General features: G+C 38.2%; 1 protein-coding gene across 5 annotated transcripts in view; it reads right to left on the reverse strand.

Moving 5' to 3' along the window:
* Window positions 1-268: 268 nt before the first annotated feature.
* The window catches only part of LOC136857109 (uncharacterized), a 569,643-nt gene continuing 549,950 nt past the window's right edge, over window positions 269-19,961 (reverse strand). For 4 of the 5 annotated variants that reach the window (XM_067135510.2, XM_068225059.1, XM_067135507.2 and 1 more), the window contains 5 exons: window positions 13,407-13,514; window positions 13,187-13,324; window positions 12,104-12,379; window positions 10,434-10,589; window positions 269-5,440 (listed from right to left, as the gene is read on the reverse strand). In XM_067135510.2, coding sequence (XP_066991611.2) covers window positions 4,397-5,440; window positions 10,434-10,589; window positions 12,104-12,379; window positions 13,187-13,324; window positions 13,407-13,514 — 1,722 coding nt within the window. In that variant the 3' untranslated portion in view covers window positions 269-4,396. The remainder of the gene's footprint in view (window positions 5,441-10,433; window positions 10,590-12,103; window positions 12,380-13,186; window positions 13,325-13,406; window positions 13,515-19,961) is intronic. The other variant, XM_067135509.2, reaches the window with a different exon arrangement.

Below are 19,961 nucleotides of genomic sequence, written 5' to 3' on the forward strand. Positions count from 1 at the left end.
CCGACAGTGGGGTTCAAACCTATTATCTCCCAAATGCAAGCTCACAGTTGCACACCCCTAACCACACGGCCAACTCGCCTGGTTCCTAAAATTCATACGATTGCCAATTATGTTTGCCATCATATTATTATTAGTTTACTTTTTTGCTCACTTCTATTTCCTGCCAACTACACAAAATTACATCACGCAGGAATGTTACTGATAAGAGTTTCTTTTGAAGAGCCTCCAGGTGTAGGTGTTCTATTTGATGTTCAGAAAAAAAACACAATTTTGTTCTTCACAGCACATTTTATATAGAACAGAAATATCACTGTAACATAAAATACATAAAATTAATGACATGATAGAGCCAAGTTTTTAGATATTTTGTAATCTTGTCAATCTTTTAACTACTGGTATTTTTCTTTTCATCCTTTTTCTTTTTTAGAGATCACGTTAATTAAGATTACCTTACATTTATCTTTCAAAAATAAAGCTGCATCTCTCAAGAGTTTATACTTTTACATTTTAGATCACACAGGCTCAATATGATGATCAACCTAATTGCAACAAAAACCTTCCACAGCAATTAAGTCACTCTGCCTTCTAAATATGGTACTCTGACCATGATAAAGATGAACCATAATAACTTATTAATATACATCACATTTGGTCTTCTCAAAATATTTCAATCTAAATGAACACTTGATGAAAAATACTTCTGACAATTTACATGTGATCTTCACAGACTTCAAGACTCCAATTGGTTATCAGCAACACCAACAGAGCTTTTCAGTAACTGAATACAGTTACAGAAACCAATGAAGATCACAACACCCTGAGAATGGAGTTTAGGAAATCAGCCCCTCAGTGGGTAGGTGAGGAGTGCTAATGCTAAAATAATATCTTTTTTCACGTGGTTATTTTAAAAAACAGGTTTATTCCTGGGGACAAAGGTGGCCAGGAGCTAACCACTCTGTCCCACTTAGTGCTGAGGTTATGGATAGTGAAAGCCTTTACCTTCCTCTCCTCCAAGAGCCTTCTGGCCTGTACGGAGATGGCTTGGCTTTGCTCTACTTTACTGCTATTTTTAATATGGCTTTGTAACACTCAATACAGACAGAGGAATATCAAGAGAGAAAAAAAATTATTAAAGTCAAAATTTGCAGAAGAATTATTTTGCATCAAGTTTAAGTCAAAAACCTTAGTTTCATTTGTACATTAACACAATAAGAAAGTTTATACATATATTAAAAAAAAAAATTTTTGGTCTCATTTAACAGGAACTGACAGTTACAAGACAAAAGTGGCTTTCACTGATCACGATATTATAATGAAGAAAAGAAATCACAAGGACTAGCAAACAGAGATGTCATTAAAATATAATGCCATGTTCCCTTTCTCCTATTGTTGTCACAAAAAATTCATCTGTTACATAATGAATGTGAAACATTGGAGTACCGGTATCAAGTCAGTTAAATAGGCATGTAGAAACAAATAGGTTCTATACTGTGTCAGCCATTCAACTACTCATCTCATATTCACTCATGACTAATCGCACTAAGTTACAAATAGTTCATCCATTAAATTCTATGATTTAGACCTAGATTTGTAAAGGCTGAAGAAATGCATATGCATATTTGTAGATAATTAACAAGTAAGGAGAATAAAAGAGGAAGGAGTCCAGGGATGATTTAATGCTAGGAGAGACAGTGTGTTACTGGTCTATGAGAAGAACAGTGGACCATATATCATAAGCTGAAGCCAAATGGAAAAGGAAGCGTTGAAGTAAGAACAGACAGGAGAATCCAGGAAAGATATTGAATAGCAACTTAAGTGGGAGAGTAAGGATGAAGACAAACATCCAAACATTTATATCATGCATTTTATATTATTTTCCAACTGAGAAAATTCAGTGGAAACAACATCAAGCTGATAATACTGATTCTAGACCTGGATCTGGACCTCAGCCTACTTTCAATGTTAAGAGTAAAATACATTATTATTTCTTCTGCTGTTTTTTGTAAAAATTTGCAAACAACATCAACCTCCATTAAACATATCTGAATGAAATATCAAATTCTTTCTTCTTTCCTAATAAATACAGAGACTGACATGCAAATTGAACGAATATTACTTATTCAGAAAAACATAATCCTGCATTCCACCCTAGACAAATTTTATCCTATTATGATAAATCTGTCTTTAATGGGAACATGTCATTATTTTGGGACATTTAAGAGTTCAAATATAATATCTATTTACATAATATATTATAAATAAATACATGTTATCACTCTATAAAATTAGATTACTATATAACAAGTTGGAGAACAATTTAACAAAAAATGTGAGGCCTTTAATTCATACATCCCCTAATTATTGATACTGAAGGTACTGTAAAGTATCTGAAAACCAACCACAGTTTCTAGTAAAGATATGGCCAGTTTTCATCAGTGTATACTTGTCACACACAAAAGACACAGATACGCTTTCAAAGAAAACTTGGGAGAAAGTAAAACATAGTTATTTACTCGAGACATCAGACACACATTTGCTGACATATATCTCAAATTATACTCCAGAAAGTCATGAGGAAAAGGGCTCCACATTGTGTAAACAGAGCTTTGAGATAATATCTTAGAGATCTTTTACAGATTTTCATCACCGACATGCTTAATCATCTACACATAATAATTACATCCATGTCAATTCCCAAATATTACATGATAGGAGATGTATAAATCAAAGATGTAATATCATTGTAAAATAATGATTTAGAAACATGTAACTAAGTTGATTTGGAACTCCCGTACCTAGTACAGCACATTATTATTGAAAAAATAATACTTTGAGTAACAAACCATACAGACAGGGCCGGATTTATAAGGAGCCATAGAACTTCACAGGAGAGCCATAGAACTTCGTGCCCCAGGGCCCCTCTTAGACACCTCAGTGTCAAAAATTACTTACAAGATCAATTTAACACTTCATTCTTGTTTTTGATTTCAGATCTGAAGTTTTCTAAAGGTTAATGAAGAAACTACTCCACAATCGTACTTCAACATTTGAAAACTGTAGCTACACAAGGCAGTTTACATTGGTCAAGGAATGAAATTAATGACTGGTGAATGTTATCCCTACTGCATGCAAAGGATTGTTATTTGTTGAGCTACTTGTGCAGTACAATATATTCTGTTTACTGTTCACAACCTTCAAGGAATGTAGTCACACTTCAACTTCACAGTGCATAAAAATATATCAGATAAGTTACTCTCCTCCCCTCCCAACCCCTTACTATTGAGACCTTTTTATACAAGAATATCATAAACCCATTTTTTGTTTTGTCTCTTCATTTTTTAGATTTATACTCCCAAGTCAATCTTTAGAAAATTAAAGAAGGATCATCATATCTTACAGTCCGGCTCCATGGCTAAATGGTTAGCGCCCTGGCCTTTGGTCATAGGGGTCCCGGGTTTGATTCCCAGCAGGGTTGGAAATTTTAACCATGATTGGTTAATTCCGCTGGCATGGGGGCTGGGTGTATGTATCGTCTTTATCATCATTTCATCCTCATCACGACACATAGGTCGCCTACAGGCATCAATTCTAAAAAAGACCTGCACCTGGCAAGGCGAATTTGTCCTTGGCCACTCCCGGCACTAAAAGCCATACACCATTTCATTTTTCATATATTACAAATATTTCAAACATGGTCAATAAGTTGCCATCACATAATGTTGATCCAGCAACATAAATTTTTATCTGGGAGAAGCATGTGTCATTTTGGGATTACTCGAAACTAAAATGACCAACTCCTACTCAGAATTTTGACTCCACTATCAGTCAGGTTGAGTATGATCATCGCTAATTGTTCAGAGGAGAGATCATTCAGAAAATTGGCATTGATAAAGAATTATTTGAGATCCACTATGACCAATGAAAGTACAAATGCTCTGTGCTTGCTGGATATAGAATGCAATGTTTTTAGATGATAAAGGTTACAGGAATTCATTTTAAAAATTCCAGATGTCCCATGACAAAAGATTTTCTGTAGCCATTCTTGTAGTCTGTGTATATATCAACAAAAGTTAATGTTAATGGATATATAACTCAAGTACCTACATTTAATAAACTGACTTTTATTTTAATGATCTGAATATTTTACTGATTCTTTAACTTCTGAGCAGAAGAGGATCAGTGATCCTGGAACTTTCCAGGTCCCAAGATCTAAATCCGGCCCTGCATGTAGACCAATATTCCTACTATTCACTCTTTACATACAGAGCAATTTGTTCCTGAAAAACATATCTTTAAAGATTGAAAGATTATAAATTCTGCCATCCTAGGTTTTATAGAAACATTATGCCATTTTCCTACAAAATCTGTACGGTTTTCTGTCATCGCTGGTACAATTTCAGTTACGTGATTTGCTCCGTTTGTGATCTCTTTCATTACTTTGACATTTTTCAAAATGGTCTAGAAACTTAATGTGCAATTTGGGAGGGAATATCTGCCCACATCCAGGGCAGATCACATCATCTTCAGTCTGTGTTGGTGCACCCTCATCATAGTATGACATTTTCCATGATGGAGATTTGCGTGGAACAGGAACAGAAGATGCCAAACATGCTGCTCCTTCAGAACCCGGTATAACAGCCACAGATGCATCATTCAGCATCTTCTTTGTTAAAGAATCTGCACTAGCAGCAAAATTCTGAGTAATAGGAGGGCTTGCAATAGGAAAATTAGAAACTTGAGAATCAAAAGACCAACGAGTAACAAGAGGGTTGACTCTATCATCAGCTAAAGATGTTTTTCTTCTGTTTCCTTCAGGTGTTGGTAAAGATGATGATTTAGCAACTGGTGTATGAGAGAATGCCATCACAGATGCTAGGCCACTACTATTAAAACCGATGGTAACACCACTGGCTGCCATACTTTCTTCACTAACACCCAGTTCTCCCACACCTGCATCTGGTTCAATACTGCTGCCACTGCCAGATGGAGTGATATGAACTACAGAACAACTTACTCGAGTACTTGAGGAACTAGGAGAACATTCTTCATGTTCCAAATTAAGTCCAACACTGCTGCTTCTACTTTCTAACTGACTGAATGAGTGTTCTGATGATCTGAGACCAACAATTTCAAAACTATCTAAGCTGTCTTCGTGCTTCACAAGCTTGTTATCTGAAACACTGACAGAAGTGTTATTGTTTCCATCAAACTCTATTGCACTTTGATTTTTGAAAGTTGTCTTCTTTTCTGTATCAGTCAGTTTAGTTTCCACTACATTTTCACAAAGTTTTCCTACACAGTCAATGGACGAGTCTGTATTTCCTTTCAGTTCTGCAAAGTCTTCAGAGAGTTCTGTAATTTTAGGTTCTATGGTGTCATCTCCATCAACTGTCAAGTCATCTCCAAAGAAAATTGTAGTTCCTCTTGGCAAAAGGTTACCCTGGAAAGAAAGTGAGAGAAAAATTAATTAAAACTGCATACCACAGAAATAATATCTGCTTTGGAATGAAGGTGCTGTATATGGAACAAAAATGTTGGACATGTACACTACCTGACCATAATATTTCAACATCTACTAAAAACTGTGATCCTGTAATAAGGAGTGGGGTGGGAGTACGGATAGCACTAACTTACTACGGACTTTCTACAAGACATCTGAACAACTGTGGAAGAATAGGAGACAATACTATCCCAACCGCATTAGGGTTGCATCTATTAGGTTCAAAACCAATAGTATGAGTAAGTAATGTTGTCATATTAAAATATGTTACTTCCTTTTGCATTTGCCTTTGCTGGCAGGACCTAGTGTTTACAGTGCACTATGTCTTCTGGTATGGGCTAGAGTAATTTTGTTACTTTCATTGATCTGTCTCTGTCTTATACTTGGCTTTAACAATAAGAAAGTGACTGAGGTATGAGCGATGCTAGTAATGCCATTCCTTTTGCAGCCAGTCCCTGCTATGAATGGTGTGAAAATGTTGCTCATAGGGTTGGTTGGTGCATGCATTCCAGTGGGCTTGGCAGACTGATATGTAATAGCAACTTCTGGCTCAGTGAGGAAAGCAATGGGAAACTACCTCACTCCTCATTTCCTTAGTATGCCTCTTCAGTGATGCCTAGGTCATCTATAACAGCTGATGGTGGAGCTGTTGAGAATCCAACCAGCCTTAGGGCTGAAGACTGAACATACATCCTTTTGCATAACAAATATAAAGTTTCAAGGTGATATTTCAGATGTAAGCAATATCAAACTTGCTTGTTCATATGTTTAAGAGCTTAAGAAGAAAACTTTATAGTTATACTAATGCATTGGTACATTAGAGGGAATTGTTGTTGTTGAGAATATGCATTGTTCATTAAGCTTCCAAGATCTATATATATAAAACAAGAGTTTTGTCTGTACATTGCTCAGAATTTGAAAAGAATTCTATTTCTGTATTGGTCATGTCCACATCAACAAGCAAATGCACCTTTTACTTTTCCGTAATTTTTGTATATCTGTCTGTATGTATATGTATGCATCACAAGAAAATGGCTGAAGAGAATTTAATGAAAATTGGTATGTGAAGTCGGGGGATGAGCCACTACAATCTAGGCTATAAATCATTTTATTCACGCTGAGTGAAATAGTAGTTTAGAGGAAGGCCTAAAATTGAATTCTCAAATATTTATATTATTAGTGGTCCTATCGACAAATACTACATAGGGTAACTAGAGTTATATTCAATTAAATTTCTGATCATTTATGTCATACATTTTTACCAGACTGGCTATGATAATCATGAATTTGTACTTTTGTTGCCAAGTCCATATCAACGCTGAGCCACGAGAAAATGGATTAACAGAATTTAATGAAAATCAGTATATAGAGTCGGGGAATAAGAAACTACAGTCTAAGCTAGAAACAATATTATATTCCTCCTGGATGAAATTGCAGTTTAGAGGTAGGCGCCTAAAATTTAATTTTTAATTAGGTTATTGGACCTATGAAATACTACATAAGAGTTATAGAGAATATAATTTCCGATAATTTATGTTTTATTCAGTTTTACCGTACCAACTATGATAAGAGTGGCATTTCATAGTCAGAAGAAAACCAAATGTGAAGGCCTACAATATCTGAAGTGCATAACATTGATCAACAATAACATTACATTGACCATTGTTTGTGTTAATGTTCTCTGTCTTTTATACAGCCACTCAACTCTGATAGATAAGATTACTGCTGCGTATCAAGTATAACAGCCTGACTGAATATTGGCGGGAAATAGCTGGGGAGTTAGAAAACTTTCTTCTTTACCATGCCATTTCTCCGGTTCATGCATTTTCCGATACTGCTGGTACGTAACACACTGGTTCATCATAGTATTCCAGCTATTTGATCCTTACTCTGATGCACTGTTTTGAATGAGCAGTGTGCACACTTAAAGGCAGAGGCTCACGTAGTAGTAGTACCGGTAATAGTAGTAGTAGTAGTAGTAGTAGTAGTAGTAGTAAAATTACAATTTAGGCCTATTCCAAATTATAGAACCAAAATTAACTAAATAACTCAAATTTCAACCCTGAAAAGAACTGTGTCTTAAGAAAAACTTCTTTCTCTTCATTTTTATTAAATTCTACTTTCATCAAGTCAGATAGATTTTTCCACCACCAGTGTAGTGAATTCAGATTTTCTGATTCATTGGGTACTCCTAGGAAACAGATTAGTAAAAGGGCTTAGTTTTTGCCCTGGGACTCTCCACTATTCGACCTCCCCCCGAAAAAAACGAAGAGTGTTCACGGATCACGGTAGTCTGCGGCTTGGTCATTCCAGCTCTGAAACTTTGGACTGTTAGATCAGCAGCATAGTACTGTTCGTTTAAAGTGAGAACATGTGTGGTCTTTCATTTGATCGAGTATTTCATATGAAAGCATTGCTTTTAATCGCGCCATTCCAACTGATGTCATTGCAATGATCTATACCCATTTCAGTTGGGAAATTGCCTACCATTACAATGAAAATTCCCTAACCTAGTCTTCATATGAGAAAAGACGTTTGGTGACTTCCCCATCACGTTTCTAGGGTAACGTTAAGAGCTATGCGATTTAATACAATCTTGCTCACAACGTGTACACTACCTAACCTAGAGTTCTGTATACAATGTAGAATTCCGTAGTGAAGCACGGGTACATCAGCTAGATGTAAACATGTTTATTTACTCCTCAGTCTCATTTCTTGATACGGGGTCAAGGATGAGGTGAGAAGAAATTATAGGGCATGTTTATATGATCGGATGCCCTCCTTGATGCCAACCTTAGTTGAGGAGCTAATGAAGAAGAAATTAATGATGGTGAATGAAATCGGGTAAGGAGGACGAAGGATCGGCTGTGGCCTATGAATAGGAACTGTCTCTGTATTTACCTGGAAGTGAAAATGGGAAACCATAGAACGCCATTCTCAGGACAGCTGATGGTGGGGTTCGAACCCGCGTGTCTCCCAAATGCAGAGTTGGCTCCATAGCTGTAGTGCGTCAACATGTGAGGCCACTCTGCTCCATTATATATATTCGACGTAATACATTTGTTGGAGCAGCAATGTACCTCATACTGTTTTCAGCCATAATGCAATTATACTACAAGCCACTTAAAATAATCTGAACATGGCTATAGTACATAATACAAAGGAGCACAGCAGGATTCAGTATAGAAAGGAGTATATGCGTTTGTTAAAAGTAGGCTATCTACACGATATACTGGATGGCCCGGTCTCACTACCAACAAATATGAACTGCAGCAGATGATAGAAGCCATCAAGCATACTCTTAATATTGTAAAATATTTTTTTCAGAATACAATACATGTGGCTGCTGTTGACTCAGACAAAGCAAAAAGAATTTGTTTCTGTAACAACAACAACAGAGATATTGAAAGTGGCTGGAGCTGATTTGGTAGTATCCATGGACAGTAAGGAGCAAGGAAAGACAGTTCTGCCAGTTGTTCTTCAGATGTCATGACAGCAATGGTGCAACCAGCAACTGTCAGGGAAACAAATAAGTCATGAAAAGGATGGTAGAGATCAGAGGAGGCCAGTCTGGGAGAATCCTACTTCTATATTTTGTTGCCATAAACAGGTACAGTATCAGGATTACTGTTATTAATAATTCAATATATCTTCACCCATCTAAAGAATTTGGATAAAAGTATTGTGTTTTCTAGTCAGTCAGATCATCATGTCTTGGCCTACCCAAGTTTTCTACCCAACGATAAACATAATTCCTTTATGCAGTCATGTATCAGTTTCTAGTTCGATCCTACAGTACATGTGGTACCTGTGGATTGAAATTACAATCTATCTGCATAAAATATCTTGCTGTTTAACTTTGTTATTTAATTCCTCTACAAAAGTATTTATAGTTTTGTATATTTTAGTACTGTCAACCTCATGGTGTAGTCGTAACATACCTAATCTATTTCCCAGAGGCCGAGAGTTTGATTCGTAACTAGTTGAAGAATATACTGAGGGCTGGAGCAGGGTTCACTCAGCCTTGTGAGATTAACTAAGGGGCTGTTTGATATGAGAGGCAGTGGATCAGGTCATGAAAGTCAAGTAATACAGCTGAGTATCTCGACACACTGATCAATCAGTCCTTCAATATCCGAAGAACCTAAGCTTGATATGAATCACCACCAATGACTCAATTTCAATTTCTGTTTTACAAATTTAAAAATGTATTTACTTTACAATTTTCAAATGCATGGATGAGCTGAAAACAACAAACCCATGTGCACAGCCGAGCATGAAACAGTATGTGTAATGAGAAGTCTGGAAGGTCCAAATTCAGAAGTTCAGTTCTGAGTCACACCTAACTACACTGTCATCTTCACATGCATTTCTGCACATGCTCAACACATATGCAGGAATAACAACCTATATCAAATTCCAGATCTATGTTACAATTACATATGCTCCAAGATTAATGAAGAGAGAGGCCATCTATGTAAATGGTAGCATGTACAGTGATTTGTCCTTGTTCTTTTAAGCTTTCACAAGTCTGTCTTACTCTCTCATTATTATTGTTCCCTTTGCTACACTAGCCAGTCATTGTGTTAAATACTTGTGTGTTTTCCTATCCTGCTTCTTAGCTTCCTATCTTTGATCAATATTTTTAAAGAACCCAAAACAACAGCAATGGTCAATTACTACACACAGTACACATTGCTATTAAACAAAGATCTATTAACTCTCTAAAATGAGTCTGTAATAAAAACTAAATAAAATGCAGATATGAGATACAACCTGAGCAAAGGTCCTCAAATCTGACAGCATACATTTTGGCAAGGATGTATAAGGTAATTCCAATGATAAGATAATTTAATTTAATGCTCATTCTCATTCTGGCCATCTTGGAAAATGAGGGTAGAAGGGCAAGGGATATAATCCAAGTCATACATACTGAAGTGCAAGGAAGATGTACCGATGTTCTGTAGGTCTTGGAAGGAATCTTCTGCCCCATGTGCATCTGGCTGCCAGGGAGGAAGATGTTGCACTGGCCTGCATTTCCTCCACAACACCGACAATGGCTGCTGTTCTGAAGTTTCTCCTCTCGATACTGCAATAAAACAACAACTTATCAATTAAAAAAAGAAAGTAACATAGGTCAGGTAAGATTAATCTGTCATTATTGAAGATGTAATGTTGTTGTTTTTTTTATCATCAGACCAAATACTGGTTTGATGCAGCTCTCCCTGCCACCCTATCCTGTGCTAACCTTTTTTTTCCTATAAAACTACTTCATTCTCAATCTACTCTAATCTCTTTGTCATATTCATGCCTTGGTCAATCCATAACATTCTTACATATCTACACTACCCTCAAAAAGTAACCAATCATTCCTTGAGTAAATAAACAACAAAATACAGAAGGATCAAAGAACCTTAAAACACAATGAGTTGAAAATATTGGACCAACCCTAATCAACAGCCAAAAGTATTAGCATACAAAAATATAACGTGATCATTCCTACAATCACCAACAGCTTTTTGACTAGAGTTTGAGATGTTCCTGCAAGATCCCTCATCTGTACACTTCTACATTAATTTTGTTTTACATCTAGCTACTTTTACATGGGAATATACGTTCACATACTGTGGGTTAAGTGCAAGTTCTAGGAGTTATCATACCCACTCTACAGCCTTATCCAGCAGAATCTCTGACATGAAAATTTCAGTCCGAGATACACATAGTGAAGGTGGATGGTTTACCACCAACATAGTATTTTCACTTCAAAAAAAATAAGGTCTCTTATGTGGGAAACAACACAGAAGGGAATGTAATTGTAGGGGGGAATATCAATTTACCCAATTTAATTGGGAAGGTAATGTGAATAACAGAAAGCATAACAGACAAATGGTAAATACAGTAAATTAATATGGGAAGGACAGTGAATCAGAAAGGAAACACTAGAGGGAAGAATATTCTAAATATGGTGCTCTATAGAGAAACTGAGGTGGTAAATGGTATAAGTACTCACAAAGCTGTTTTAGTCATAGTTAAAAATAAATGTGACAGAAAGGAAGGTTGTTAAAGCAGGACTAATACACCATATGGTTGACAATGGCATGAGGATAAAAATCAAAAGTGATCATAGGTTATACAAAGGGAGACACCATCTCAGCTAGTATGTAGTTAGAACTGACAAGTGAGTCATAATAATTGCGTATGTTTATTGCTAGCCTGGTGCAGCCCTTATAAGGAAGACCCTCCAACGAGGGTGGACAACATCTGCCATGTAAGGGACACTGCAAGTTATTGTGGAGGAGTATAGTATTGTACAAGGTGAATGAGGGTCAGGGATTTTGGGGATAGCACGAATACCCAGTCTCTGAGCCAAGGGAATTAAGACTGAAATCCCTGACACAGCCAGGAATCAAAGCCAGGGCTCTCTGAACCAAAGGCTACTAGGCTGACCTTTCATCTAAAAAGGCAGACAGAGAATTGAGGTGGAAAAATTAAAAAAAACACTTCAAATATTGCCACAGAAGAATTACTACAATAGTGGATAAGGCCAACTTGTCAAGCATTTAAATACACTGAGTATACTGTAAGGTATCAATATCACCCTACCTTTTGTTTGAGGGTTCGTAGATCCTTCAGCAGTTCACGCAGTTTCTTGTCTGCCGTCTCTTTGTCTTGCTGAGCTTGTTGTTTCTCACTCCTCTCTGCCTCCCAGTCATCACGATGTGCCTTCAGTTGGAACTCCAACACTTCAACATGTTCTCGATGTTCCTTTTCTATGCTGTCCAGTCGTTGGCGAAGCAACATCACCTCCTCTTGTAGACGAACATTCTCAAATGTTAACGCTTCGACAGTTGATTTAGTTTCACCTGGTTGATCACAAAGCTGTGAAAGGAACACAAAAATAATAAAGTTTAATTAATTGTCCAATGTTCAAGAGCAGCTTCTCTAACATCATGACAGTCTCAGAAATATGCAACGTATCTCAGTATGTTTTGCAGTCCACAAATGAAGCACCCATAGTTATTAAACACAGTAGAGTGTACATTTGAGTGCTGTATTCTTAATCTCTTCTAATTTGATAAGAACTGTTCTCTGCTCGGAAATACTCTCTTAAGGACTAATGAAAATGAAAACCTACAACCTGTTTTCCAGTCAGTAACCGGGTCAGGGATGGAATGAATGAAGCCCCCATCTTGCGGTGAGGATGGGAATTGTGTCGACTGCCGAGGCCTGTCACACTCCTGTGGGGCAATGATTAATGACTGACAAATGAAATGAAATGATAGTGGAGAGTGTTGCTGGAATGAAAGATGACAGGAAAAACTGGAGTACCCGGTGAAAAACCTGTCCCGCCTCTGCTTTGTCCAGCACAAATCTCACATGGAATGACCGGGATTTGAACCACGGAACCCAGTAGTGAGAGGCCGATGCTCTGCCGCCTGAGCCATGAAGGCTCTAACTCTTAAGGACTAACAGAAGCAGAAAAATATTCAATCTCATTTTTAAAAATGTATTTCTGTAAAGCATGACCATTTCATTACAGACTTCATTCTGACCTGTGCAAGTAGATTGTCACTGTCATGTACTAGAATATCAGAGGGTCATAGGACAAGCTTAACATGTTTTAACTAGTTATTCTAAATAATCACCCCATAATATATTTCAATGTGTGTAATAAATTTTCCTTACCTCTTTGGACTGAAATATCCGCTCTTCTGCGATCTTATTCATCTGCTCCTGCTGGTCTTGGATCGTTGAAAGCAACCGTTGAACATACATTTGCCTATCATTATTGTACTTCTGCCATCTCTTGTTTACTTCTGTCACCTAAGGAAGTTAAAATGAAATTAAAGAACGTCACATTACAACTACTTGAGAAACACAGAGCTTTCATGTAGCGCAAACTTACATCTGTTATCACAGCTTGCAACTTGAAGTTCTCTTCTTGTACTGCACGGAAATTCTTCTTCAATTCATCAAATTCTCCATGAGGAAAATTTGAAGTTTCTGATGAATTCTGAAATTAGAGAAAAAAATATAATGATTAAACACAATTCAGTTTAATTCTTTTACCTTCAACAGTAACTTTTGTAGCACTGTTTCTTCTGGAAGCAAAATAACATCAGAACTCATTTACAAAATCAACTATTTCTTGTACATCAGCTCTGGAGAACAGACAAGTCAACCAAATAAAATTAATCTTGCAGCCAGTCCAAACAAGTCAGTCTGTATGCTGACACTACTCCAATTAACAGCATCAGTAACAACTGTGCAGCTGTCTGACAGTAACCAGCAGGTATCTTCGAGCAGCAAATGCTGGAGTTGTACCTTAATTAAGGCTATGGCCGCTTCCTTCTCACTCCTAGCCCTTTCCTGTCCCACCGTCGCCATAAGACCTGTCTGTGTCGGTGCGAAGTAAAGCAACTTGTATTTTTTTTTATCTGATGCCATTTGGCTGCTTGCTCGTCAATTTCGACATTCTGCTTTATTCTAAGCATACTAGACAGCAAAAAACCGAATCTCTCTTGGGCACTTGGCTTAGTTTTAATGAATAAGTTTTGTCGGGTAAACACCAAATTTGCCTAAGATGTACTGGTTAATGTGATTAGCTGCCACCCCCGGAGGCACGGGTTCGATTCCCGGCTCTGCCACGAAATTTCAAAAAAAAATTAGTACGAGGGCTGGAATGGGATCCACTCAGCCTCGGGAGGTCAACTGAGTAGAGGGGGTTCTATTCCCACCTCAACCATCCTCGAAGTGGTTTTCCGTGTTTTCCCATTTCTCCTAGAGGCAAATGCCGGGATGATACCTAACTTAAGACCACCGCCATTTCCTTTCCTTTTCCTTGTCCATTTCGTCAAATTTTCCCATCCCCCCACAAGGTCCCTGGTCAGCGAGTTACTAGTCCTCCTTCGCAGTTGTATCCCCGACCCAAAGTCTCAAGCTCCAGGACACTGTCCCTGAGCCGGTAGAGGTGGGATCCCTCGGTGAGTCCGAGGAAAAAAACAACCCTGGAGATTAAATGGATTAAGAAAGAAACACCAAATGTCGACATCGTAGGCCTACCACAAGGAGTTGTAGTTACCTTGACATAAAGAGTGTTGAATGGACTTTTTTCCGCCCTTCAAAAATCTGATTCTTTTCTGGATTTGAACCCGGAATTTTGGTATCTGGGGACCAACATTCTACAACTGATCCACACTTTCTTTTAAATTTATTGTTAGCAATTTGCTTTACATCGCCCGGACACATATAGGTCTTATGGTGACGATGGGATAGGAAGTGGGAGTGGTAAGGACGCGGCCCTGGCCTCAATTAAGGGTTAGCACCAGGATTTTCCTGGTACGTTGCACCGACACAGACAGGTCTTAAAGCGACGATGATATAGGACAGGGCTAGGACCGGGAAGAGGTGACCGAGCTCTTAATTAAGATATAGCCTCATCATTTGCCTGGTGTGAAAATAGGAAACCACGGGCTGCCGACAGGGCTGCCGACAGTGGGATTGACCAAATTTAACATTGGTGAGACAAGAACTATTTGGTCTCCATAACATAGGTCAAGAAATACCTATGCGGTTAGTATGTAACAATTCATCTCAGAATAATTGTCATTGGAAAGCTGAAATAGCATAATTGGTATTACATAACAAAATTAAATTTAAATAAACGATACTTCATTCTGCGTTGTGACAGGTTACCAACTCGAGATTTGGTTAAAGCCCCCGGAGGTTTTACGAAACCACATTGTAAACATTATTCCTAAACTCAATGTGATCAACTTAAACTATGCCACTATTGATACAAATTATGTTAGAAATGTGATAGCTCGGCTAACTCAAATGTTTTACGTCGATGTTATCAAGTCGAAAATGTATTATTGAAATTATAAGTGCCGGAACTAACGAACAGGACTCTTAAAAAATATATATTTTAAAAGCTTAGGCGAATTAACGGGCTAAACGCAGTGTTCATGACTTTACATTAATTCTGCAACTTGGAAAGCTGATCCTCCGATACTGTGCTGCGATGAATGTAATCGTATGAAAGTGGGTTTGAGGAAAAGGAAACCAGAAGCCGGCATCAAACTAATTCTCCTGAAGTGAACAGGAATTTCCGGTGATGAAGGATTACTTGCTATCAACGCTGCTAGTGAATGTCAAACGTCCCTGGAGGAAAATACGCTGGAGGAAAACTTTTCAGACGGTTCGAAACAAAGTTTAACACGTGAGAGAAATCTGAGAACAGTAAGCCCAAGAGTAGGTCATGTCAGAAACCCAAGAGTAGGTCATGTCAAACCAATAGACATATCGCAGAATTTCTCTGTCAAACTACTAGATTCTATTCATTCCATCTGCGGCGTATGTTTCAGCAAACAACATCCCGTGAATACTGTTTCATAAGATGTATGGAAAGGATGAATAATGAATGAGAAACGGGAATCAGTCGGCACCTGAGGACACTCGCCTCAAAGTATTCGAAAAAAAAAAAAAAAAAAAAAAACATACCGTAATGTCCTAAGTTTCTCGGGTACCGGTAATCAATAATTTCGTGCAAAGCGACCAAAATAGATGGTGGAATTAGTATAGAGCCTATTAACGCAGATCCACTACATAAAAGAATATTAGAATGGATATAATATCTGTAGGCTACTCATCTGTTATGGTAATTTAAATAATCGAAGTTTAAACTTTTGGTGCACATAACGTTAAAGCATATTTGGAACGAGGCGATAATGCTTAGTAAGCCTACATTTTTTAATTGACATAAATAACTAATTTACACTTAAAGAGATTATCTGAGTGGATATATAGATAATAATAATAATAATAATAATAATAATAATAATAATAATAATAATAATAATAATGTCATTGGTCCCACCAACTAGGCTACTACCGGGCGAGTTGGCCGTGCGGTTAGAGGAGCGCGGCTGTGAGCTTGCATCCGGGAGCTAGTGGATTCGAATCCCACTGTCGGCAGCCCTGAAGGTGGTTTTCCGTGGTTTCCCATTTTCATACCAGGCTGTATCTTAATTAAGGCCACGGCCGCTTCCTTCCAACTCCTAGGCCTTTCCTATCCCATCGCCGCCAAAAGCCTATCTGTGTCGGTGCGACCTAAAGCCTCTAGCAAAAAAACTAGGCTACTTTTACCGTTTTTGGAGACGTCGAAGTGCAGGAATTTTGTTCCGCGTGCCGTCAAATCTACCGACACGAGAATGTCGTATTGAGTACGGTACCTTCAAATTCAAATACCACCGGACTAAATCTACCTCTTCTTTCTACCGCACATTGCACACTTATCTTGATGACAACGCAAGAGTCAGATGCGGTATACCTTTATAATAAGTTACGGCCAAACTGTCAGGCCACGTTCCCCACATGTAGAAGAAGAAAAGGAAGTATGCCACATGGACGTGGGTCAGGAAACGCTTTATTTCCATGTTAAAACTAATTTTCTACAACTCTACGAAGTACATTAATCATGGAAATCACACTAAGCATCAATGTTAACGGAGAGCATTTTGAACATTTCATGTAAGGAAGAGTTACATGTGATATGCTGGTACGTTCTGCTCCTGTGTGTTTCCTTGAAATACAAGTACCTACATATTGTAAGATCTGTAATCACTAACTTGTATATTACCCTCTACTTTCCTTTCCATTTTTATTAGTCTCTTAAGTAACCTCTACACCTGGTCCGGCCTCACGGTGTAGGGGACAACGCATACGCCTGTCACCCGACGGCCCCGGGTTCGATTCCCGGCCGGGTCAGGAGCTTTTAATTGTAAATGATTAATATCCCTTAATGTTCTTTTCCTCACATTCAACACTTTACACTTCCGCCATTTACAAAATACACGCAGGTTCCTGACATATGGTGCAAGTAGGGGCAAAAGATTTTTCTAGGTCGACGCCCCGAACAAGTAGCATTAAAAAAAAAAACCTCTGGCTGAATGGTTAGCGTGCTGGCCTTTGGTCACAGGGGTCACGGGTTCGATTCCCGGTCGGGTCGGGAATTTTAACCAACATTGGTTAATTTCGCTGACACGGAGGTTGGGTGTATGTGTCGTCTTCATCATTTCATCCTCATCACGACGCGCAGGTCGCCTACGGGAGTCAAATCGAAAGACCTGCACCTGACGAGCCAAACATGTCCTCGGACACTCCCGGCACTAACAAGGGGGCAATCCCTACTCGTCCCCATCGATTTCGCTCAAATTTATAGAACATGCGGGGCTTGGCTAGAAATGAAAGTACCCGAAGTGGGAACTCCAGATGACCAAGCGTATAGAAAATAAAAATAAAAAATTTGACGCGGCTCTCGCACCGTATAAGCCACGTACGTTAATGCGCACGCCGAGCAGTTGTTAGAGCTCGGACTGGTAATTCGATGGTCGTGGGATCGACTCCCCGTGTGGAGAATGTTTTTTTCTGTCAACTTTTATATTATTAATTTTCCAATTAAGCAAAAAAGGTGAATAATTAATTTTATTTATTTATACGCAAAAGGCATGGAAAAGATTAAAAAATTGGGATTTCATTGTCAGACTTTTTTCTACCTGCGCCAAGAATCTATTGTTTGTGTACAGCCGCCAGGAGCAACCTTTACTTGTCAGGTGGAAACGACTCCTACAGCGAAACGACTATTCACGTTTATGACACATTCCCCAAGGAGGGGAGATAGCCAATAAAGGAGAAAAAAGAATTTCAGTTTGAATACGTCGGGAAAGTTCGCAATTCCAAATTTTCTACAATTGTACGTCATATATGCCTTTTGCATATAAATAAATAAATAAATAAATAAATAAATAAATAAATAAATAAATAAATAAATAAATAAATAAATAAATAAATAAATAAATAAATAAAATTAAAATAAATGAATAATATAAAAATTGAGAAAAATATTCTCCACATGGGGAGTCGAACTGACGACCATCGAATTACTAGTCCAAGCTCTTACCGCTTCGCCATCTACTGCTCGGCGTGCGCACTTATACGGTGCGAGAGCCGCGTCAACATTTTCATTTTTATTTTCTATACGCTTGGCCATCTGGAGTTCCCACTTTGGGTACTTTCATTTCTAGCCAAGCCCCGCATGTTATATAAATTTGAGCAAAATCGGTGGTGACGAGTAGGGAATGCCCCCTTGTCAGTTTTATCCTTGGTTTTGACAATATGAAATTGAATAAGGTATGAGCGATGCTAGCAATGCAATTCCTTATGCAGTCAGTCCCTGCTATGAATGGTGTGAAATGCTGCTCATAGAGTCGGTTGGTGCATGCATTTCAGAAGGCTTCACAGACTTAGCCTATATGTAATCTGGCCCAGTGAGGAAAGCAACGGGAAACTACCTCACTCATTTCTCTAGTACGCCACTTCAGTGATTCCTAGGCCATGTATGACAGCTAATGGTGAAACTGTAGAGGATCCAACCAGCCTTCGGGCTGAGGACTGAACATTACTGACATAAAAATACGCTAAAATAATTTTAGAAAATAATGGCACACATTAATTCACAGCAAGTGATTATACTTGCTGCACTAGTGTTCTTCATGAAAGTTATAATCCAGGTACAGAAGAGAAGTTGAGGATATAAGGCATGCAAATGAGATAGCCTATAACTGATAAGATGTTACGAGATGGGGTAAAAGCAAGGAATCCGTGGAAAACGTCTGGAGTCTATGGGACATTGATACTAGATTAAATAAGTTTGCTGATGCTACTCTCAAAAATATTAGACGGACATTGACTGACCCAATCAACATTTGGAAAATATGGTTCAGTGAAAACTTTCATGGCCCGCATTATTCTTAAGTAACACAGCATAAAACCCAAAAGACTTTATACATATAAAATAGCAACCAACAGAATAGCTGTAAACCTCTGGCAGGAAGAAACTAAACTGATACCTCTAAATTATTTGTTTCTCAACAAGACTACCGCACCTCTGAAACTTACAAAGCTGACCAATCCTGACTCACCTCACTAATGAGTAGGCCTGTATGTTAGGAAGAGGAAAACGCGGTCGTTAATTCATACGAACCTAGTAAAGAACGCGGAAAGGAAACAGAGCTGTTAATGTTAACAAAACTGCCAACAATGATTCCCTAACATCTCACGCCTAGACACGCAGGTCGCCCAAGGGTGTCAAATACAAAGACCTGCACCAGGCGAGCCTAAAGGTAATCGCCCACTACACCGCGCAGCGCAGCCGAGAAGAAATTTCCGTGGTCTGCTTCTTGTGAAATGAAATGGCTAACACGTCTTCGGACACTCCCGACACTAAAAGCTGTACGCTAAAGAAAAAAATAAAATAAAAAAACAACCACCCGTACATTTTTCTCGGCTACACGGAAGAGCATAAATCATGGATAATATGTTATTGGGCTTGGAAGACGCGAGAGCGAGCTATAAAATATAACTAAGAGCTTGCGTTACTTATGTGATGTCTAGCGCCTGA

Source organism: Anabrus simplex, chromosome 1 (assembly GCF_040414725.1).
Source record: "Anabrus simplex isolate iqAnaSimp1 chromosome 1, ASM4041472v1, whole genome shotgun sequence".
NCBI lineage: Eukaryota > Metazoa > Arthropoda > Insecta > Orthoptera > Tettigoniidae > Anabrus > Anabrus simplex.